The 25,042-nt window shown below is 38.4% G+C and overlaps 2 protein-coding genes and 1 long non-coding RNA gene across 3 annotated transcripts in view; 2 read left to right on the top strand and 1 right to left on the bottom strand.

Annotated features, from left to right (window-relative positions):
* Positions 1–266: 266 nt before the first annotated feature.
* TBPL2 (TATA-box binding protein like 2) lies at positions 267–22,855 on the top strand (the record flags this gene model as incomplete). The annotated part of the gene is made up of 7 exons (XM_081289030.1): positions 267–1,398; positions 3,366–3,811; positions 4,368–4,455; positions 6,418–6,509; positions 10,111–10,278; positions 13,409–13,503; positions 22,779–22,855. The coding sequence occupies exons 1-7, from the start codon at positions 1,348–1,350 to the stop codon at positions 22,853–22,855; spliced, it is 1,017 nt and encodes a 338-aa protein (XP_081145156.1). The 5' UTR covers positions 267–1,347.
* Positions 2,086–24,477, bottom strand: LOC308646295. Its single transcript, XR_014021356.1, has 5 exons — positions 24,354–24,477; positions 19,310–19,356; positions 15,561–15,637; positions 3,430–3,530; positions 2,086–2,396 (listed from the first exon to the last, which is right to left on the bottom strand). It is a non-coding gene; the product is annotated as an uncharacterized lncRNA (long non-coding RNA).
* The window catches only part of ATG14 (autophagy related 14), a 44,586-nt gene continuing 43,947 nt past the window's right edge, over positions 24,404–25,042 (top strand). The window contains exon 1 of the mRNA XM_081289029.1: positions 24,404–24,514. The gene's annotated coding sequence lies outside the window, so the exon portion shown is untranslated. The remainder of the gene's footprint in view (positions 24,515–25,042) is intronic.

The following is a 25,042-nucleotide window of genomic DNA, read 5'->3' as shown; positions in this document are numbered from 1 at the left end:
AATTCAGCCCAAACAGTGGAAAAACAAAATTAAGAGCCAATAGTTAATGAGCTACTGGGCAGATCCTGTGCTAAACATTTTTTTGTAGACTATCTCACTTAATATAAATCACTAGATTAAATTACATGCCATTAGATCAAATTTCAGATTTCTCATTTTCTTCATTTCTCGTTTTCTTCATTCTTGATTAGGAATTCTAGAGGATTTCTTTTGTGATCTGATTCCTAAAGCCATCTGTCTCTACTATAATGTGTCCCCATGCTCCATTTTTAGGACAATATCTTTCACCCACCAAGTTTGGTTGAGCAGTTGAGCTTGGTACAGAGACACTAAGATCAGTAATCAAAATTCCTGCTCTCAGAGAGTTTAATCAAGTAAGAAAGACACATTTTATGTATGTTTCCATGTTCATTTTGAAAACTCTTACATAATAAGCATGAATTATATCTATAGAATCTGCACAATTACGTTATTATGAAAGCTGAGACATTCAAAGTTAAAATAATGATTTCCAGAAAAATAACCCCTCTCTGAATATTTGATTTTGCCTTTACCTTCTTGAGCTGCAGGATCCCTAATTGTATGTGGCTTTTGGTAAATTATCTGTGATTGGAGAAGACCCACTTGGGATTTGAAGATGAAAAGTAGTAACATAAAAATACTACAGCTGATTAGGTTAGGTGTTTCAAGTTCCACTGGAAAGAAAAGGAGAAGGGGTGGGGGGAAAAAAGGAAGGAGAGAAAAGAGAGGGCAAGAAAGAAGAAAGAGGAGAAAGAGAGAGAAGAGGAGAGGAAGAGAGAAAGAGAAAAAGAAAAAGGAAGGAAGGAAAGAAGGCAGGCAGGTAGGCATTTAATACAAAAAAACACAGCAGGGGAGAGCCCTGGAAGGAAAGGTTCTGAAAAACCTAGAAAACCTTTCATTTTTTTCACGGTCCACCGTACTCACTTTGTGTGCCACTTGCGGAAACTTCTTACGGAGGCGAAGGCAGCATTTGCAAGTACTGAAGGAAATTAAATTGGCGGGCCAGGCGCTGTCAGCTGTGACCAGATGCGATGATGGCAAGCCCGGGAAGCGCCCCTTCCTCCCGCGCGGTGGGGCCAGCTCTCTGCAGGCTCTCTGCCCTCCCCGCCCCTCCCAGCCCGCAGCCTGCAGTCTCTTCCCAGTGCGCCGCGGGCCAGGTGAGTTCTGCATCCCGCTCGTCACTTCATTCGCGGCGCCTGGGGAGCACTGCCCGGCCCCGCACGGCCCCGCCTCGCCGCGTGCCACTGAGGGCTTGATAAATGGCTTGTGCGCCCCGTGCCCACACCTCGATCACGTCCTCAGTCCGCAACAGTGGGACCTCCGCCCATGGAGGTGAACACATACCTGGAGCTCTACCTGGACCGATGCGCTGCCCAGGTGAGCCGGGAAACTACTGTCCCGGAGTCAAGGCCCCCGCCCTACTGCTGAGCACCAAAGCGAAACACAACGGAGTTCCCTTTGCTTCCCCTAGTCTTTTCTGGCTACCATGGGGCTCTGCCTCGCTGAGGCAAAGGTAGACTCCTATTCCGCTCAGCACTGATACTTACTTGAAGCTATGGCAGCGTTTGATGCCAAAGTTAGGCTAAAGAAAGTCTCCCTGGGGGAGTTGTTGGTTATGGGGTTTACGAAAATGTGAACTGTAGGCACCTGTGGCTTCCATCCTTAAGAGACAGGGTCTTGCTATGATGCCCAAGGTGGTCCTGAATTCCTAGGCTTAAGTGAAGAAACCATGAAGAGGAATTAGGGCCCATTTGTCCCCACTTTTCTTAGGGTGGGAGTGGGGATGGGGAGATGGGGTCTAAAATTATATAATTCAAAATGAAACAGCTGTCAGAAATCTTGTTTCTTTTTTTTATTGGTTGTTCACAACATTACAAAGCTCTTGACATATCATATTTCATACATTAGATTGAAGTGGGTTATGAACCCCCAATTTTACCCCAAATGCAGATTGCAGAATCACGTTGGTTACACATCCACAATTTTACATAATGCCCTATTAGTAATTGTTGTATTCTGCTACCTTTCCTATCCCCTACTATCCCCCCAGAAATCTTGTTTCAAGATAATAACTTCATGTTTCTAAGCAAGTTCTTTAAAGAAGTCACCCCTGCCATCTGCTGGTCTTGTAATAATAGAGCAGTCCCATAGGGTCCAGCCAGATATAGTATGTTAGTTGAGGGAGCTTGGTCACCCAGAGGATGCAACATGACGCATGTGATCATTCGATTGTTCTGTAAGCAGGGCTCAAAATCCAGATCCCAGGTGTGTGCCGTGTGTAAAGCAGGTGGTAATGCGTGGAACAATGGAACACGTTTTTACATCAGCTGCTGCCCTCAGGTGCTGGGTAATGGTAATTGAGCAGCTTCCCTGGGCTGGAAACAGATTTTTACATTGATTTAAACTATTCTTAACATTTCAACTTCAGTAACTTTTCCTATTGTGAATTACATAACTAGAATGTCCTCTTATCCGTCCTTTGACAAAAAAAAATACGCTGGGTTATTGGTGTTATTTGGTGAGTCTTGATTAGTAAAGACTATATTTTCATATTTTATAAAATATGAAATTAAAATTCAGTTATTTAAGTCAACTTAATAATTGTTAATAGATTCACTGTACTACTTGTTAATTATAAAGTATACACTATTTAGAACATGGTTGTTCAATTGTCTCTATTACAAAATTGAATTTAAAGAGTGGCAACTTGGGTGTGATGGTGCACACCTGGAATTCCAGTGGCCTGTGAGGCAGGAGGATCACGAATTCAAGGCCAGCCTCAGTAGCTTAGCAAGGCTCGAAGAAATTAATGAGACCCTGTTTCAAATAAAAAAGGGCTGGAGATGTAGCTTAGTGGTAAAGCACCCCTGGGTTCAATCCCCAGTACTCCCTCAGAATTCTGACAACCACCAAACACACTTCTAGGTCTTTAACTGAAGTTTTAAAAACATTTTGTGATAAGTATTCTTTCTGTGTTTTAAGATACTTTCCTGTTATTGTTTTGTAATCTGTAATGCTTTTTTTTTTTTTTGGTAGGGGAATTTAATCCAAGTAAAGCATCACAGAGCTATATCCTCAGCCTTTTTTTTTTTTTTTTTGGAGACCGGGTCTAAGTTCAAGACTGGCCTTGAACTTGTAATCTTCTTGCCTCAGCCTCTGAAGTTGCTAGGAGCTGCCTGTAATAGAATCTTAATGATACTTTAAAGAAAGATGCAGGGTATGAATAGAAGCCATCTTGAAATGCCTCAGGCTTAACACAATGCCTGCCTGTCATAGTGCTATCCCTTTGGTGTTTAACATGCTGTTTTGTCTGTTGTGTTTTGTCTGTTTTGGGAACTGCCTAGGATGACCTTGCCCTACCGATGTCTCCCCTGTTCAGCCCAGTTGTACCTTATGAGGGGTACTTACCTAATCCATCCAATTCAGAGATTGCACTTAGTTCTCAACTTGAAGTCAGAGAAACCTCCGGTGATTTCTCATCTGTGGATCTTAGCTTCCTACCAGATGAACTTACCCAAGAAAATAAAGACCAGACTATCATTAAAAGCAAGTGTGAAACTGAAGAAAATTGTAAAACTCGACAAAATAGCTTGCCATTACCCAGCGAACAGCTGAGTGTAAAAAGCAGCAGTTTATCAAATTCCCATTCACATCTGCACCCTGGTAGTGCTGATTCAATCTGGCTCTCTTCTGAGAAAACAAACTCTGACACCTTGCCTCTGTCATCCATAACTCCCATGACTCCAGTGACCCCTCTTTCAGAATGTTCTGGAATTGTGCCTCAAATACAGTAAGTGTTGCTTTTAAATAGATGCTACTGGGTATGCATATTATACTCCTCAATGTGATGACAATTTCAGAATGATAATGTATGGAAGAGAATTTCAGATTTCATTATTAAATATTTCCTAATGGATTATGGCTTTAGACAGTTTGGTTATCTGTAAAAGGAAGTGCCAATTCTTGATTAAGAGAGGATCAAGGATAAGTCATTTTTGAAAGATTGTGTTGTTTACACTAAAGCACTGCTGTTAAATTGTGGTAAGGGTTGGCTATGAAGATGTAAAATTGGATTTGATTTGCAAATAGTTTTGGAATTGTGGTTTCTGTTTTCAGGCATAGATCTAAAATTTAAAACTTTACTGATGAAATTTTAGAAAAAGCTATTTACTACTTCACTTTGGGATTGTACATTTTATTAGGGACCATGTTACTATATACTTCACTTTGAGAAGAATTCTCTCCCTAGGAAGTTTCTATGGCACAACCTATGAAATGAGGGAGGTAATAAGTTGTTTCATTTTTATTCTTTATATCTGATATAATTTTCTAAGTTATTTCTTTAGGAACATAGTTTCCACTGTAAACCTGGCCTGTAGACTGGATCTGAAGAAAATAGCTTTGCAAGCCAAAAATGCAGAATACAACCCAAAGGTAAGATTTCTGAGTTTTCTTTCAATCAGTAGCTTCTCTTTAGATTTACTTTCCTTCATATGATTATAACTCACTTTTAAAAAAACTAATGAAAAGCTTCTGCAACTCAAAAATGTTAACTATCTAAAAGTTATGAAAGATGATCTTTGGTGGTACATGACTGTAATCCCAGCTACTCTAGAGATTCAGGCAAGAGGATCACAAGTTCAAGGCCAGCCTGGGCAATTTAATGAGACTGTCTCAAAATAAAAAGGACTGGGGATGCAGCTCAGTGGTAGAGCACCCTGAGTTCAATCCCTAGTACCATAAAATCATCAACATCATCATATTCTCTGTGCTGAATGAAGTAGTAATTGAGTAGTTCCTAAAAATTAATCTTTTCTTTGACATTCAAAAATATTTTTCAGTCTATTTTCAGCTTTCTTAAAATGCCATTATGTTTCTGGAAATACATTCTAAATGTTGTCTCATCTAGCTGACACTTCTATTTTTCCATTTACAGTTTCTCTTAGTTGAGAAAGCTAAATTAAAATTTAATCTTGCTAATGTAAGAAATAAACTTGCCAAAGTTTATTAAACTAAATTCTTTGTGCCTTGCCAAGGGCAGGCATGCTCTTTTCAATGATCTGTTTACCTCGGGGGAATTGGATTTGTTAAGCCCATCAACATTTACTGATTTTTTTTTTTTGTTTCCAGGCTCTGTACTTAGGAGTATGAAGATAAGGAATACCTGGTTCCTACCAAAAAAAAGTTCACTGGCTTAGGTAGTGGAAGATTTAGTTAAATGAAAAAGACCACATTAGTGCGAACCCAGAGTCCTTGCAACTACTTCTGGATTAACTTTCTTTTGCTGTTGTAGTATTGTTGCTGATATCTAAATTTAATGTTACCTAAGTGTTACCCAAATATAATATAGCTGTCCTTTTAGTTCATATTGCTGGCTATGAAAAGGAAACAGCTGGAATTCCTATGACTACAGCAATGATTAATAACATGATTGAAAAAAATCAGCATCTTGCCTACATTCCCTCCCCTCATTTCTTTTTGGAGGACATGTAGCCTCTTTTGACATTCAAAAATATTTTTCAGTCTATTTTCAGCTCTCAGAATTTATACTTGACTCCCAAAGAAATTCTTGCTTAGCACTTACACTACCTTAGAAATTTAGCAAAATGAATGGTAAGGCTATTAGCTTTCAGTAATAAATACCTGAAAAAACATTAGTAGGACTTGATCAATTCTGTGTCAGTGTTGACTCGGGTTTCAGCTAAATGGGGAGAGTAGAGTTGGGAAAGTGTCTGTGAGGGCCAGCAGGAAAGACAGGTCATTTAATGACATGTGGAGGACCAATAGGTCTCAATTCTCAACAGCATCAGCCTCACCTGGAGAGTTTGCCAACTTTAAGAACTATGGAAGGCTGACAAAGCAGCCTTTTCCTTCATCTTCAGGATGTCTGTCATTATATATATTCAGTTCTGTATTTTGGTTACCTGGGTACTCTAGAGTTTTAGCACACCTGTAATATTACTATACTTGAACTTTTCCCAAAATCCTTTGTGGAGGGGAGTACATCAGCATAACAGTCTGATTAGTTGTGACTTTATATCCTAAACATACCATTTTCTGTATAACATTGGAAGTTAAGTAACCACTTAGTTTCCTTGTGTACTAAGTGAGGATAATGATGGACTCAGTCCGGTCATGAGGATTAATGAGAGATAACCTGTAAAGTTCATAACGCGGAACCTGAAACATAATGGGCACTCAATTTTAGCTGTCACTATTTGTATTTTAGATTCTTTTAGATTCTCAATCATTTTTGTAAATGATTAATAAACCATTGTTTGTTTGTTTTTCCATCCAATCTGTTTCTTCAAGACTGTTTTCTTATCCATCCCAGGTTTTCAACTGAGCTAGTGCTAACTTCTAACAGGCTAATTCTTCTCTTGGTTCTGTGTACAGAGGTTTGCCGCAGTCATAATGAGGATCCGAGAGCCCAGGACAACAGCCCTCATATTTAGCTCTGGGAAAATGGTCTGCACAGGAGCCAAAAGGTATGAAGAACCACCCTCCACTGTTATAAGACAAACAACTGACTACGTAAAACAAGTGTAGCTATTAGTATAGCAACCTGGGCTCAGGATGTAGCTCATTGATAGAGTGGCAGCCTAGAATATACAAGGCCCTGGATCTGATCCCCAGTATAGGGGGTGTGGGAAGCACATAATGGGAGCAATATATTTTTCTTTGCTGAATAGTTCACACCATGAAATGCCAAATTCTGAGTTAAAAGAACTCAGTCTAATAATACTGAGTTATGTCCCACACATTACAGCCTGCCAGTTAAACCAAATTATGTCCCCTAGACTTACCTGGGGAAGTATTATTACAATTTGTTTGTTTGTTTGTGGTCCTGGGTATTGAATCCACGGCCTTACACATGCGAGGAAAGCACTCTACCAACTGAGTTATATCCCCAGCCCCTTTACAATTTATTTTTAAGAAGCATTAAAAAAACTATAGTAATGACAAAGCATATTTATTATAAGACTAGAGAAGTCATCACGGTGGACTTTTCTCATTGCAGATAAATGGGTAGAATTTTCTAAATGAACATTTCTTGAGCATTAGCTCAGGAGACATCACTGACAAGGCTTCTTTCTGGATCTCCTGCAGAAGAAGCCCTAGGCTAATATATATTCTTTCACCATAAAGCTAGTGGAAGGGATGCTTTTCCCTATAGGTGCTGGAAGATGTGTAGGAAGTTGTCTTCCTGGAAGGTTTTACCAATTTCTCCTTGCCTACAGATGTGCCAAGCATTAGTTTTCTCCCATAAATGCTGGCTATAAATGCTCAAATATGTTTGTTAAATTGATGGACAAAGTTATGTTTTAATATACATTTACTTGGTTACTAGATTAAATATCATTTCATAATCATGTTAAATTGTTTAGTATGTATTTGGTTCAATATTCTACCATATTTGTCTTTTGTTAATGGCTTATTTTTTGTACTTGGGATTGACCCAAGGGGTGCTTTACTACTGAGCTATATCCCCAGTATTTACTTTAAAATTTGAGACAGGGTATTTTTTTTTTTAAATACAGAATCTCAGGCCTGTCCCAGACCTACTGAATCAGAGTCTGCATTTTATTTTATTTTATTTTATTTTATTTTATTTTATTAAAGAGAGAAAGGAGAGAGAGAGGGAGAGAGAATTTTTAATATTTATTTTTTAGTTCTCGGCGGACACAACATCTTTGTTGGTATGTGGTGCTGAGGATCGAACCCGGGCCGCATGCATCCCAGGCGAGCGCGCTACCGCTTGAGCCACATCCCCAGCCCTGAGACAGGGTATTAAGTTGCTAAGCCTGGTCTTGAATTTGTGATCCTCCTGCCTCAGCTACCTGAGTCACTGGGATTATTGATGTGTGCCACTGTGCCCAACTTTTTGTTAATAGCTTTTTATGGTTAAGTTTTCATTTTATATATATATTTTTTTTCTCAGATTACTTTTGTGTTTTATGGTGACTTTTTAAAGTGCCATTAAAATTTTGGGGTGTATATAGAGTCTATCCAATTTTTCTGGTTTGTTTAGTTTCATGCTTGGGAAAGCATTCCCCTTGCACAACATTATATAAATATTTCCATATTTTCTTGTCTTTTTCAGGTCCTGCTTTTTACTAGGGAAAGGATAGCTGACATTTTGATTCCCATAGAGCTTTCTCTAGATGATGGGAATATTCTGTATCTGCTGTCCAGTGGAATAGGCACTCATCACATGTGGCTGTTGAGCACTAGAAATAGAGCTAGTGCAACTGTAGGACTGAATTTTTAACTTAAATTCATCAGATGGAGCAGATCTAGAATTCTGTCAATATAAAATGACTTCTCAAACCATTAGTCAGTGCCCATATACATTCTGGCTCTGTTCTCCCTCCACCTTTTTTATATTTTTTTACATGTATCTGAATAAACTTCTGGACTTTCTCTTCAATTTATCTATGGATCCCTAGTCCCAGAAATCTCCATTTAAAAAATTTTATTGGACATTTATGCAAGATATTTGTAAGGGTGTTCATTTCAGCACTGTTAAAATGGGGGAAACCAAATTAAAAACCTGATGTTTTGATTTAAAGTCAAAGTAAATTGCATTAGCTGTATACATGTATATTGAATTGGAAGGATGGTCACATGTTATGTTGGACTGGTTGTGGTGCAGGCAACTAAATTATAGGTTCATTATCCAACTTTCGTTGTGAGATATGCTCATATTATGCACACATTCATGAATCTTTCCCCTCTGAATTTGGTTTCTAAAATCTGAGGTAAAAGCTTGGATAGTGAGATCAGTTAGAGAGATTTATTATCCAAATCTTTTGGGTTCTTAAGTTTTAAAGTAAGTTGTTGGGATTTGGTTAGTAAAAAATACCAGTGATGCAAAAAAAAATTATCTAAACCTATTTAGTTATAATAGCAAGAGTAAAGAACACTGTATTTGCTTTGGAAGAGTGCAAAAGGTAAAATTTAAGTGGTTATTACTATTGATGAGATTTCAAGGTTTTAAACACATTTTCTAATGTTTGTACAATGTAGACTTTCAACTGTTATTTGAATAGGAATGTTTTTTTGTACTGAGGCCAACTCGGCACTATCCACTGAGCAATATATCCTCAGTCCCTTTTAATTTTTTGAGACAGGCTCCAAGTTGCTTAGAGCCTCACTAAGTTGCTGAAGTTGGTCTCAAACTTACAATCCTCATGCCACAGCCACTCAAGTTGCTGGTATTACAGGAATGTCCCACCATGCCCGGCTTCAAGAGGAATTTATATGTGATGGTCACACATAGTATCTCAAACTACAGAACTATGTTAGTTCTTATAATTTGAATTCATTAACATGAGAAATATAATGGGTCAGTTAGGCAAAATGTAGTTTTTCAAAATGGAAGTTAACTTTACCACTGGCGGAGGACATGGTCTTGTTAAGGACATTTCAGGAGTTAGAGGTGGATGAGAAAGTCTGAGCAAAATTGGGCAGGTTTAAATGTATTGACATTTTTAGCATTTTATTACATAAAGACTCAAGACTGTACCACTCAATTGGCACCTAACTTTCTTCCTTCTGGTTTTTTTTTTCTTTTTAAATTTTGTCCTTGTTCCACCATAAATGTTGCACACCCTAAATTTTAGAACAGATAGGTGGTTCTCAAGCTTCGAGCATCAGAAGCACTAAAGGGCTTATTAATACCAGTACGCGGGTCCCCCCGCAGTGTCTGCATGTCTAAGGTGGAACCAGGGACTTGGTCTTTCCAACAAGTTTTCAGGTGCTGCTGCTGATCTGAGGACACACACTGAGAACCAGTGGAATAGTTCAATTATCAAATAACACAAGTAAAAGTACCTTATATGGGACAGGTGAAGAATTAAGACAATTTATGGTTTAGTTGAAAAACTGTACATTGTATCAGACCTTTGACAAGATACTAGGAACAGAATTATGAGAGGTAGATTCTTCTGAAACCTACAATTACATAGCACACACTGAAAGGTAAACATGGCATAAGGAGTAAAAATAAGAATGATGTAAATATGGCACAAATATTAAAGGGGACATGATGTTAAGATGTCTTTAATCATATTTGTCTTTCCCCAGTGAAGAGCAATCTCGACTAGCAGCAAGAAAGTATGCTCGTGTGGTGCAGAAGCTTGGGTTCCCTGCCAGATTTCTCGATTTTAAAATTCAGAACATGGTTGGAAGCTGCGACGTGAGATTTTCCATCAGGCTGGAGGGTTTGGTGCTAACCCATCAGCAGTTCAGTAGGTATGACAAAACTGTTATAGAGCTTAACTTTGCATTTACCAAGATTTTGAGGTTTCATTGTGGGCTATTTATATATAGGTGTTTTTTTTTTTTTTTTTTTTTTGGTCATTGTTTGCTTTGGATACCGGGGATTAAACCCAGGGGTGCTTAACCACTGGGCAACATCTCCAGCCCTTACGTTTTTTTTGTTTGTTTGTTTGTTTTAAATTTTGATTCAGGGTCTTTCTAAGTTGCTAAGGCTGGCTTTGAGCTTGCAATCCTTCTGCCTCAGCCTCCGAAACTCCTGGGATTACAGATAGGCACTGCACTCTTAGCATATAAAGTATTAGAGAAAGCAATTATCAAAAGAGGGGGAGACACAGTAAGTTAGATGGTTCAGATGCTGTGTCTGAGTCCTTATGGATCCACATATAGGCCCATTCTTTTGAAAAAGTGGTTCTCATGCTTAAATTGTATAGTGATCACCTGTGTCCTTATTAGAGTCTACATTCCTGTCTGGGCTACATCACCAGAGACTTTGATTTTAAGTCCTAAAAAGCTCACAGGTGATGCCAGTGTTCCTGGTCAGAGGCCTTTGGTTTGAGACCCACTGATTGACAGACTTAAAAAACAGGCACACGAGACTTTGGCAACAGCAAGAAATGAAGGGGTGCAATACCGGTTGGGCAAGTAGGAGGGGGTTACAGCTGGTGAGCAGAGAAAGGGTTGGAGAGAGAAATGAGAAAAAAAAAATTGTTGTAGCATATTCTAAAAAAGCAATCATACCTACTTGTCTTGTTTTGTTGGGGGTGGCTCTTTTGGTGACTATAGCTGTATCCTCCATCACAATGTTGTCTTTACTGTATTTTACTCCCAAGGAAGTCTCCAGCCCTTCATGTCTTCTTCACACGTAACTTTTTGTTTGAACCACCATTTTGTTTTCTTCTGACCCTACCTGCTTTGGCCCTCAGAGCAATGCTGGGGGTTGACAGACCAATGCCAAATCCCTCCACTCCTTTGGCTATGCACCTGGGCCAACGCATCTAACTTGGCTTAGAATCACAAATGCTTTTAAATTCTCTTGATCAAGCTTGAAATTAAGTTCTTTCATTCAAACGTTTTACCTTCTCTTTGCCAGTGAACACTGAGTCTGTTTAATAGAGTGGATGGGGATAGTGGAAGTCATGCTTTTCTTAACCTTCATTAGTTTTTCTTTTAAAGATGATCTCAACAGAAGTTTAAAAATTGCTGGGTTTTTCATTCTAAGATTTAGCTTTTATGATATGCATTAGTCAGTGTTTTTCACATGAGACTTGAAGAATGACTCAGTTAGGATGGCCAAGAAATTGGCAGGAGTTTAATATCCTCAGCCTGTATGGAATATTTTCTTAACGAAAACTACTCCTTTTCTCTGCCTTAGCCCTTATTTATTTTCAGAGAAGGGAATTGAATCAGAGGCCTTGACCACTCGGCTATATTCCCAGCCTCTCTTATAGAATGAAACAGAATAAACTAAATATCTAATCAGGAGTTCATTATGCTGGTTACCTTACAACCATGATTTTGAAGGTAAATGATCTCTCTTGGAATTACTGAACACTGCCACTGCAGTTCACCATTTATACATCAAGGTCTTGTTTACTTTTTCCCCCTCAGATTCCTAAGATTCAGTTGGAAGATGAGATGAAAACTTTCCTTCTGTCTCCCCAGCCTTCATCTTCTTGGCCTGGACCTCAAAGCTCTGGAAGGGTTTTCAGGACTCGGCTAGTATCATGGTCTCTTGAAGACCAGGAAGCAGAAAGTGGATGGGAATCCTGATATTTTCTGCAGTAAGGCAGAGTGGTGTTCCAGAGGAAAGGTCTACCATGGTGACTTTCATGCCCTACACAAGGCTCACATCACAACTACAGTGCATCTTTCTGGTGCTAATAAGAGATTTCACATCTGTTATGGATTTTATTCATTGTAGAACTAAACAGAGCTTCTCTGTGTGGTCTGGGTTTACCCTTTAAATGCAAATATTCATGTACATTATATCAGATTTCTTTTTTCTATTCTTCATTAGCCATTGTTTTGAGAATAGTTTTACTTCAGCCTCCTTTTTTTGTTCTAATTAGTTGTACATGACAGCAGAATGCATTTCCATTCACTGTACACAAATGGAGCCAACTTTTCACTTCTCTGGTTGTACACGATGTAGAGTCACACCATTCATGCAATCTTACATGTATCTAGGGTAATGATGCCCATCTCATTCGACCATCTTTCCTACCCTGGTGCCCCCTCCCCTCACTCCCCTCTGTCCAATTCAAAGTTCTTCCATTCTTCCCGGGTGCACTCCCCTGCCCCTCCCATTATGGATCAACATTTCATCAGCCTCCTCTTATCTCCTGACTTCCATGTGGGCAGCTTCTCAACCTCTTTATGGACTCTGTCCTGTTTGGACTGGGGTATAGAGAGGTGGTTTTTAAGTCCTATCATCTTTTGTCCCATAGAAGCCAGATTACATTTGGTAGTAAATATGAATGAGTTACTATTCACAGGAACATATTCTGAATTTTACAAACTCGGGATAGTTTAGTTATCTTTCTTTACATAGTAATTGTCCAAAGAAAAATCACTGGTCTAGAAATTTTTAGGCCCTCTCTGGGCCAAAAAACACTAAAGCTTTTGATCATTAGGAACTTGGAAAATCCAGAAAATTGTATTCATGTACTGTTATTGGCAGGCTTTTGTTGAAAGGTGGAGAACTTTAATCAACAAGATCATAATACATTAAATCTGATGCCCTAAATTACCTCAATTTCTAATAACCTAGGCTGACTTGAAAATGAAAAAATATAACCAAAAATTCTGTTCTTGACTGCCAGAAGTGTCTATACTCAGGGTTGGAGTATAGCTCATTGGGTAAGTGCATGCACAAGGCCCTGGGTTTGATTCCCCAGTATTGTATGCCAAAAAAAAAAAAGTGTCCTCAGGATACTACTTTTATCAAGATAACTAAAACTACTTTTTTCTTTTTCTTTTTTTTTTTTTTTTTGGCTTTTTAAATAGCACTTATTTACAACTGCTTAATATACTGGGTCTTGAATGTTTGTGGAAAGTAGCTGAATAGTGCTATTTTTAACATTTTCCTTTTTTGTCTTAATAGTTATGAACCTGAACTGTTTCCTGGCCTTATTTATAGAATGGTAAAACCACGAATTGTGTTGCTTATCTTTGTGTCTGGGAAAGTCGTGTTGACAGGTAGGTTCTAAAATTATTTTCTGACTTTCACAGAATTCAATAGCTATGTATATGCTTTGCTTTTCCTTTTTAAATAGCTTTGTTCCTAGAAGGTAATTTCCTACTATAGAATATTGGTAAAATGGGATTTATAAAGTAATATAACATCACCTGGTGGTCCCAATTCCTAAAACAATATGGCTTTTTTTTTTATGGGTGTCATTTTGAGGGGTGGTGTATGCACATAGCTCAGCAGATGAATATTTTCCTAGTATTCACAAGGTCCTGGGTTTGAACCCCAGTACTGTATGCCAAAAAAAGTGTCCTCAGGATAACACTTTTATCACACATACACATATTTTCATCTTTACATTCAGTCCATTTTATTAAGATTTTACTAATAAGTAGCTTAATAAGTAGCTTGTTGCTTACTAATAAGTAGCTTGATGCATACTTATGATGGCTTTTAATGGCTAAACAATGTTCTAAGACAGGTCAGCAAGCCTTTTCCATAAGTGACCAATAATAAGTATTTAGGCTTTGTGAACCATGGGGTCTCTCTTGGAATTATTGAATTCTGCCACTGTAGTACAAAAGCAGCTATGGAAATCACACAGAGAATAGGCTTGTATATTTTTTTGTGAATTTCATAGAATTTATGGATAGGCAAGTGCTATATCACTGAGCTACATCTCTAGTCCTTTGTTGAGACGGGATGTAACTAAGTTTCCCAGGCTGGCCTCAAACTTGCAACCCTCCTGCCTCAGCCTCCCAAGTATTTGGGATTACAGGTGTGAATCACTGCCCCCAGCTTCTCCTTAAAAACATAACCATCCTTCTCAGCTCACAGACCAACAAAAATAGAGGGCTGACTTTGGCCAGCAGACCTACATTTCCTGACCCCTATTCTAGCAAGTTGTTGAATCAACATTATTCTCAGTGTCAGATACTTGAACAGCTTTTTTGTTTGCTACCTATAAATGGCACAAACATTTGGTTATTTTAATTTGTGCAGAATTATTAGTGTGGACACTGAGAAATGGAACTTCTGAGGATATGATGCTTTCAAGGTTCTTAGTACAAATTGCCAAATTCTTTTAAAGGTATACAATGGTTTTCCTGTATCATACATTCCTGCCAGCGATGTATCTAAGTATCTTTTGCCAAACCCTCAGCAACACAAAGTAGAAAACTTTTTAAATTATGTAAGTGAAATGATCTTACTACTTTAACATTACTAGTAATCAGAAATAGAAATTGATAGCTTTTCAACATAGCCAATAAGTAGCATTTTTTCATGTAAATAGTGTGTACATAATATACCCTTTTGTCAAGTTTTAGTTATTTGCCCCCCTTGGAATTTGTACTAAATCACCATAATCTTAAAGATATTTGTGAATTTCTTCCATTAATTAATTATTATTATTATTTTGATATTGGGGACTGAACTTGGGTGCTTTACCACAGAGCAACATTTCCAGTCCCTTTTAATTTTTTGAGACAGGGCCTCACTAAATTGCTTAGATTGACCTTGAACCTTCTGCCTCAGCTTCCAGAATTGCTAGATTACAGGCATGTACCACCACGCCACTAGGCTCCCCTTAATTGATTTTTTTTTTACCAATTTTTACATAAAGAAGGCTTTAAAAAAATTCTTGAGGTAAATGATTGAATTTCCATGTAATTTCACCAAAGTTTGCTGTTTTTGCCTAGTTTTATCTGACTTTTTTTTTGTATTTTACTCTTCTCCCAAAATGAATGTCAGGTTTATAAAGCATGAGCCAAATTTGAGTTTCACATCCCACTCCCAAGTAACCACCCAAATCAATGTTGCACATTCTTATTTTCTTTGTGATTTTTGACTTTTATTTTTTCATGTGGGTCTGTTTCTGCCTATTGCAATCCTACTGCATTTATCCTCATGAATCTTTAATTCTTGTGTTCTTTATATCTGATAGAGAAACAAGGAGAGGAAATTGGATCTTTCTATCTTATCACCTCTTGCAGTTACTCTTCCAAAAAAACTTCATCCCTTCTTTAAAAATTAAGATTTTTGTGCCAGGAATAGTAGTACATACCTGTAATTCCAGCAATTCGAGAGGTTGAGGCAGGAAGATCCCAAGTTCAAGACCAGTCTCAGAAACTTAGCAAGGCCCTGTCTCAGAATAAAAAATAAAAAGAGCTAGGGATGTAGCTTAGTGGTGAAGTGCCCCTGGGTTGAATTCCCAGTACTTACTCACCCCAAGATTTTTGTATTACCTGAACTAAGAAAAATTGTTGTCAACTTGGCATCCAGCAGAATGGAATGTTTGTTTTAAAAAGTCTTTTATAACTCTCATAAGGTTATATAGTTTGCTCTTTTAGAAATAACTGTCTTCAAAGCAGGTAAAGCCTATTTGGAAACTTGATTCTTTTGACTAGAGCAAAACTACAGTTCCTCAGATGTCACAAATTTAGATTCGGGAGTATTGGGACTTCCCAGTGACTAGCATGTATATCCTAGAGGAAGGGGAAAGCCTGCTAAGTAAATTGAGTAGTACTGATACTAGAGGCATATATGGATCCTACTTAATAGGAAGAAACTTTTCAAGATTTTTTGGAAGTATACTTTCACGTATATTGTGTGTATCATTATTAATCAATCTCATTAAATGTACACGTTGCCACATACAGACTAAAGTTCCTATTATAGATTTCTTTAAATATTCTCAGATCAGTTTTCCATAGCCAGATGCACACCTATAATCCCAGTGACTTGGGAGGTTGAGGCAGGAAAAAAATGGCTTTCCCATTTAACCTAAATTTAAAAAACTCATTTACACATTTCCTGCAAGTTTCAAATCACAAGTTATGTCATTACTACAGAATCCTGAAGAGCAAACAAATGTACATCCTTAAAACTTGTGTAAGCAAACTGGGTATGTTAGTTAGCACGTGCCTATAATCCTAACTCTTCGAAAGGCTGAAGCAGGAGGATCATAAGTTCAAGGTTTTTAGCAAAACCCTATCAAAATTAAAAATAAAAATGAGTGGTGATATAGCTACATGGTAGAGCACTTGCTTAACATGCTCCAGGCCCTGGGCTGGATCCCCAATACACTCAAAATCTTGTGTTAAGCATAAAATAAGCAATTCCGATTTTTTTTTTCTTTTCAGGGGTTGGGGATCATATTCAGAGCCTCATGCATACCAGGCAATGGCTCTACCAGTTCACAGCCCTAAATTTTCTCATTCTTTGCACCATTATACCCAGCTTTCTTAACACAATTTCTTCATGCTTGCAAATGTGGATCATCACTTTTGTGAAAGGGGGGATGAATATTTTAACTGAAATTCAAATTGTACTATTGGGAAGTAAAGTCAATCCATGACTTACTACTAACTTGATGGATAGTTATCATTCATTGGGTTTTTACCTGTTAATGCCATATATTGTCTTTTGTTTATACCATATTGTCTTAAATTACTTTTGCTTAGAGCTACAAGATTTAGGCTACTTTCCCCTCAACTTTAGAGATGAATGTTCTTTATTCATTAACCTTATTTACCTACATTCCTCTAAAATGTAAAAGAATTAAAAACTGAAGAGCCCAATTTAGGGCAAGTAAACATCCAGGAAAAGGGACCAAGGCAGCCTCTCTGTAGCCTTGCCTGTAAGCAGAAGCTGGGATGCTTGGATAGGGTGCTCAACAGAGTCCTAGAGGCTCACATGTGGCCTCAGACACCATGGCAAGATCAGGTCTCAGCATAGATGTTTTGAAAGTATGGTCTCAACAAGAACAAATATTTTGCCTAGAAAAATTTCAAGTGTTGAAGTTACAAATTCACTCTGAATTTGCAGAAAATGATTCCCAGCCTTTCCCTAGAATTATAAAACACCAGTGTGCATAATACAAATGTGTGGCTACTTGAAACCACTGTGTCACATGCCACTTGCAGGGCCTTAGGATTTCATTGTTATGGGTATTTAACCCAGGGGCATTTTGCCACTGAGCTATATCCTCAATTTTTTTAATTGAGGAAGGCGATAGGGTCTCATTAAATTGTTTAGGGCTTCATTAAATTGCTGAGGCTGGCCTCAAACTTGTGATTCTTCTCTCAGCCTTGGGAGTTGCTGGGATTACAGGATTGTGCTACAGTTCCTGGCTTAGAAAATAATAACCCCTGTAAAATTCTCACTCCCAAGGTGCCAAAGCTGCAGCCACCATGTCCTAGGGCTACATCTGAATGTTCTAATAAAAAGTGAGCTAAGGACAAAAAGGCCCTGCTATGCTCCTTGATCATCATCTCATGTTGTTGCAGATAGCAGTGGTACCTGGGATGAGATCACACTGTTTTCCCTCATTTTCTGTTACTGATGTGACATTAAGGACCCAGGTTTCTCCTCAGACCACAGAAAAATTAATAGCCTCACTATTAATAAAAAATTAATAGCCTCATTATTCTGCTGGAATAATACACAAGAAACAGCAAATAAGTCAACTTTCACTTCTGAGATCAGGTGTAATAATTAACAGGTGTTGGGCACTCATGCCAGCACCATGATAGCAACTTGTACATGGGGTCTATTTATCTGAGATTGAACTTTACACCTGTTTCCTCTCCTGTAAAATAGAGACAATGGAGAAATTCAGTAACCTTAACAAGGCCAACCAGCTCTTTAGAGATCTGTGATAACACCTGTATGGTCTCCTGTGTGCTTCTTTTCCAATTCTTGTCAGCTGAGGGAATGATAAATACTTAGTGGTGAGGGGGAACAGGTGTGATGGCCAAGATGTACACTGGAGACTGATTGTCCAGTTTGCATCCAGGCTCTGCCATTTATCAGCCACATGACTTCAGAGGAATTTAAGTTTCCACTTTTTGGTTTTCATATATGTAATGCAGGAAACCATAGAAACTCCCTAAGTGTTCAGAGGAAGCAGAAAACAGTGCCCACATATGGTGTAAACGTTAGCTGTTAGGATCTTTGATAAACCTAGCTGGGTGTGGTTGTGCACACCTGTGATCCCAATGGCTTGGGAGGCTAAGGCAGAAGCATCACAAGCTCAAAGCCAGCCTCAGCAACTTAGTGAGGCCCTAAGCAACTTAGCAAGATTCTGTCTCAAAATAAGACCTGGTCTCAAAATAAAAAGGTCTAGGAATATGGCTCAGTGTCCCTACGTTCAATCCCCAGTACAAAAAAAACAAAACAATCCTACTCTCCTGGTTGTTTCAGTAAAGTTGAAAAAGACTAGAATTTAGTTATGATACCTTGCTCTGATGGGAACAGGATGTCTAAAGAGGATTTAGTAAAATGCTTCACATTTACTTATTTCTTTCCAAAATAAAGGACTAAGAAGCTGGGTCATTGTAACTGAGGGTCAGCCTCAATAGCTCAGTGATTCTTGGAAAATAGGTCAGGAACAGCAGGAAAAGGGCAGAGCTGATGAATGAGTGGGCCAGAGGAAATACAGCATGTCTGTCAATCATACAGCAAGTTGGTATGTACTATAAAATGAGTACACTCAGGAGTTTAATGCTACTTTAAAAAAATGTAAGATTGAACTTGTGTGCACACAAATGTGGCATCACTTAGGGAAAATAAAATGGATAGTTCTACTCTTGGTAAGACTAGCATTGGGAAGTCCAAGTAGTATTGGAGATTGATACATGGGCTGGCTAAGACATGAAAATGTGCTGGCAACCCTTATTGACAAATGACATGCTTATTTTGGGGTGCATACCAGGTATTTGTACTGTTAGGTGCTGAGGATCCAACTTAGTATCTGGCAGGAACCCAGCCCTGATGAAGGAGACTTACAAATTATGTGACAATGGCTCTTACCAAGTAAGAAGTCGGGTACTTGGACCAGCTTTCCCAGCTTCTCTTATCTTGAAGTATATTCAAGGACAAAAAAAAAAAAAAAAAAGGTTTACAAAATGTTCTGGCTTCCAGAGGACTTTCCATAAACAATAATCATATAACCCTTATCACAACTCTATGATAAAGCCTATTGTACCTATTTTATGGGTAAGGAAACTAAAACTCAGAGGCTAAATAATTGCCTGTTATGTTAAAACAAGTAGAGTTGGCATTTGAGCCCTTACTTGATTTCAAAGCCATCCCTTTCTCCAGTGTACCAGGCCATAGAATCTCCTTTCCACCTCTGTCACTAAGGTTAGGAATAGTGTTTATTCCCCACGGTGGCAGCATTACTGCCTACAGAAAAACAATGGTATGATTTGCTTAAAAGGCAAGGGCCATATAATTAGTCTGGTGCTACAAATTGGGGTTTGATTTGAATAGGATTGTGGAACAAATTAAAGTTCCCTTAAATTTTTAAAAATATTTTTTTTGTAGTTGGACACAATACCTTTATTTATTTTTATGTGGTGCTGAACCCAGTGCTTCACACAGGCTAGGTAAGTACTCTACCACTGAGCCACAATCCAGCCCCTCCCTTAAATTTTGATGTCAGCATTTCAGTGAGGAAATGTTTGACTAAAATGTTTGACTAGGGCTTGCAATGTAGCTCAGTGGTGAAGCACCTACTTAGAATGTTTCAGGCCCAGGATTTGATCCCCAGAAACATCCCCTCCTCCCTGCCAATTTTTTTTTTTTTTTTTTTTTTTTTTTGCTAAACTGGGCTGGAGTCATACCTCTGTGGTAGAACATGGTGGCTTAGCATGCCCAAGACTCTGGATTTAATCCTTAACACCCCTCCCCCCCAAACTTGACTAAATTAACTAAATTCTCTCAGTTAACACCTAGTTACCCGTATTAGAGATGCTTATTTGACCTTTGGTGTAAAGGAAGAAACCCTGATACATGACCTCTTCTATCATAGCGGCTATTTTTTAAAAGAATTTTTTAAAGTTATAGATGGGCACAATACCTTTATTTTACTTATTTATGTGGTGCTGAGGATTGAACCCAGTGCCTCACGCATGCGAGCCACAACCCCAGCCCACAGAAACTATTTTATGATTTAGATAACTTTGATTTCTTGCTCTTTTCTCCAATCTATAAAATGAAGAAATTGCACAAGGTAGTTTTCCTACAGCCCTTTTGTGTTTAAAGACACTTTCCTATGCTATAAAATAATGACCACTCCAGTGTCCGTTCCCTTTTGGCAATGGGTGTTTTCTGGTTCCCAGGAGACTCTAGATGGTATGTTCTTTGTGCTTGAATGTTATGCTCTCAGGCATGGTTTTAAAAAGTGTTATGGAGAAAAAGTACATCATTATTTAAATTGCTGCACCTGAACACATTTCTCAGTGAAATGTAAAAAGGAGAGCCTTGGTTTCAGGTGGATCTTTTTGGTGGGGGGAGCGGGGGCGAGGGTGGGGGACATGTGGTAGGTTTGCTGTAACCTTTCTTCATTCTACATTAAGAAGGTTGTTCCAGTCAAACATGTACATAAAGCCAGCCACAAGGGGTTCTTTTATAGTAATCTTTTACTTCTTCCCCAACTCACTGTCTTAGTTTCTAAAGACATTGGTTTTATAAAAACCAAACTTTAGTACTGAAACCAAAATCAGCTGAGTCTTTGCTGCAGAGGTACAGAGCTTATCTCTCTGCCCTCCCTACCCACATCTTTCAGGGTGGAGACACAAATAGTAAATAAATAACCGTTTGCTCTTGCCTCTCCCAATAAAAACAAAAACAACAACAACAAAAAAACCCACTTAAAATTACATGAACTTTCTTTAAAGAATTTGAGGTGGAATTCATATAACAAATACAACCACTTTAAAGTCAACAGTTCAGTGGCATTTCATACTAAAGTTGTACTTTGAATGTACCACCACTTCTATATAGTTTGGAGACACTTCCATTGTTTCAAAATCTGGGTCATTAGTTTCCCCCCATTCCCCTCTCCTGAGTCAGTCCCCCTGCCACCCCCTGTCTCAGTTGTCTCCATGGATTTACCTACTTTGGATATTTCGTATAGATATAATCAGATGACCTTATCGGTCTGGCTTTATTTAGAGTCTCATCCATATTTTACCAGGTGTCAACACTTCATTTCTTTTTATAGCTAATGTTCTATTATCTATGTACTACAAATTTTTATCCATTCATGTATTGAAAGGCATTTGTTTCCCACCTTTTGATTATTGTGAACAGTGTTGAAATGAAAGTTTGTTTTCAGTTTTATGGGGGTGTTTACCCCAGAGTAGAACTGCTGAATCATGTGTTAAGTCCTTAATTTCTTTTTTTTTTTTTAATTATGGGGATTGAATCCAGTGGTGCTTCACCACTGAGCTACATCCCCAGCCTTTTTGTTTTTAAATTTTGAGACAATTTCACTGTTGTTGAGGCTAGTCTGGAAATTGATATCCTCCTGCCTCAGCCTCCCAAGTGCTGGGATTACAGGAATGTGCCACCACACCTAATTTCTTGAACCACAGGAGTTGAACAATTTTGCACTTCCATCAGCAACATACCAGAGTACTAATTCATTCTTGCAATCACTTGGGTTTTGTTTTTGTTTTTAAGAAAAATGTCTTATCCTTGATTCTGAATCCTGACAGCTGTGCTTCTCATCTCTGTTGGCACTCCTTTTTGGAATTCCCTCATTAGTACTATAAACCAGAAAACTTATGGGGTTTTCTCTTATGAAGCCTTCTTCTCTCCAACTTCATAGCTCTTAAGGAAGAATAGTACTAATTTTGGCTATTTTCCATTTCTCCTTATGCTAAATTTTTGTTCCTTTCATTAACCACCTTGCTTCCTGGCCACAAAAATGTCAGAAGTTTCATGATTAGCTATATAGACATCAGAAGTGCCATCATGACAGTACAATGTGTGCATATACTTTTGAAGGTGATGGGATGGTGGTGAGAGATAAGTAGGAACTGTTAACTTCTCAAGGGTGAAGACTAATTCATGTTTTTATCCCTGTTAACTTCTAGGCAGTATAATCAAAGATCCCTTAAAAGCTAAGACTAATGCTAATGGTGCAAAATTTCCAATTCCTTCCCATACACTGAAAATTTACACTCTAGAACAGCTCCACTCTGTCTAAATCTATTAGTCAAATTAGGGAATTAAGACAACAACTAGAGATGAATGGTTCAAAGGAAGTGCTCACAGTGCTGAAGAAGTCACTCTGGGGTTGTGTTCCTGGAACACTTATAGAACATTCTATATTTAACCTCTGTGGGGCCAAAGATGACACCCATATAGTGCAAGAGACTTCCAAGAGATTTCATCATATGCAAAGTAACTGGAGATTACACAATTTTAATGTTAAGAAAAGTCTGTTATTTTTATATTAAAGATTATATGAACATGGTTTTCTTTGTAGGTGCCAAAGAACGTTCTGAGATCTATGAAGCATTTGAAAACATCTATCCTATTCTAAAAGGTTTTAAAAAAGCCTGAGCCTGTTATTCAACATTATATTGATTGAAATATGTACATAAGTCCAGCATAGCCACAGCTGAACTCTTGCACCTTTAATTGTAGATGTTCAAGTTTATTTTGGCTTTTCACAGGGTGGTTGATTCTATGTGAGTAACCATACTTAAGAAATGAAGAAAATTTCTTGCTCAAAATGACTCTTGCATCTTATTTTAAAAATTGAATAAGAAAACTGTTCTTAGAATTTAAGATTTAGGGCCTTATTAGAATATTTTAGCATGATTAATATTCAATTTTCTGCTTTTGTTAAATATGTAATACAGTAGCATGTGGTTTCTGAATATGTAGCAATGTATAAAATTGCAAATAGCTGCATAAACTAATATCTGTAATATCATTTAACAGCATAGATTTTTTTCTTTTTAAAATATTGAGATTATCCTGACCATTAGATAAAGGTACTATAAAGGATCCTGTGGGAATGCAAGTGAAACATGAAAAGTTTGAGGGCCAGGATTGGAGCTCAGTGGCAGAGCACTTGCCTAGCATATGTGAGGCACTGGATTCAAGTCTCATGACCACATATAAATAAAGGTCTATCAACTAAAAAATTAAAAATCTGAAACCTTGCCAATGTCTCGGCTTGGCACAGAATCAAGAGCCACCACACAGCTTTGTAGATTCAAACAGCAATCTTTATTCCCGAACTCACACCGGCCTCCACACACGTTCTGGGGCAATCCCAGTTCTGCTGCCGCACAATTCGCCTCCTACACGAGGCTTTCTTCCCAAAATCCTCTCTGAATCTCCCGAGAGCTCAACGGGAGCTCAGGCAGCAGGAACGCCCTAATCTCGGCAGCAATAATCTTCAACCTCCAACTTCCCTAAAATCCCTATTGTTTTAAACTGGGAACGCCCTACACCCAAGGACCGGGATACTATACTTCCTCAAACTGCAGGATACACCCTAATCCTGGATCCACCCTCGTCCTTGAGTAGGGTCACCTTTCTCAAACACACATGCAAGGTCAACAGCGAAATTCCAAGGCAAGTCCATTTAACATGGGGTACGCTGGCAAGGAAATTTCGATGCGTCATTCCTACTTGGTAATGGCCCTCAGCAAAACCTGAATCTTTTGTTTGAAATATCCAGAAAAAATTGTCACTTAAAAATCTCACTTTTGGGCTGGGACTGTGGCTCAGCTATACAGCACTTGCCTAGCATGTGTGAGGCACCACAGAAAAATAAGTAAAGGTACTGTGTCCAACTACAACTAAAAAATAAATATTAAAAAAATCTCACTTTCAGGAACCATTCAGGTTTAGAGTAAGCCATTTTGGAAACAATACAAATCGTTTTCTGCATACTCTTAGACTCCATATTAACTGTATTTAAGCAACCCAGATAAGACTGAGGATGGAAGTGCAAAGGGTACAGACTGAAGACTTAACTAGGTTGTAGCATCACCAGCATTTACAGAGATGTCGGGTTAACAGGGATGGGACTAACATTACCTACGTGGCATTGATTATGTCCTTCAAGAGAGACTTCAGTCTCTCTAATGCAGAGACTGTATGTGATGGCTTCAGAACATCTCTTCATACCTAGGAGGCAGTTCTGAGTCTCTGAGTGTAGAACTTGGAGAGAATTCCCAACTAGAGAGTTCAGGGCAGTAGTCAGTGGCAATTCTACTGAAATAATCCTTGAAAATCAGCCTAAATGATTTGACCCACAAACCTACTTTTCTTTTTATCCTGTAGTTTAGAGACAGTCGAACCTTCTCACCCACCACCTTACTTAACCCCCAGAAACTTACTCGAAGGGAAACCCTAACCTACCTAGTTCAAATTCTTTCAGAACATGGGGTCGGGAAGGAAGGTTGGCCATTAGTTACTAGAATTGCTTTCAAAAACGCACAACTTTGATCTACACATTCAGTTTGGTTGGTTTCACTGGTTGATAGAGGCAAAGTATGAGATTATTAAATGGATCTACTTAATTCTTATGGCACTAGGCAGGTACTGTAATTATATCCAATTACGAGGAGAAAAAAACACAGGTTAAAGAATTTGCTCCAAATCACGCAGCTATTAAGTAGGTGGGTGAGCCAAACTTTTACCTGGCTCCAAGACTCAACCCCTCACCCAACTTTTTCATGTGGTTTTAGCCAAACTGAAAAGCATCCTTAGAAAATCGAATTCCCTTGT

Source organism: Spermophilus citellus, assembly GCF_964194105.1.
Source record: "Spermophilus citellus genome assembly, chromosome: 4".
NCBI classification, from domain to species: Eukaryota; Metazoa; Chordata; class Mammalia; order Rodentia; family Sciuridae; genus Spermophilus; species Spermophilus citellus.
This window is presented reverse-complemented; position numbering and strand designations above follow the sequence as displayed.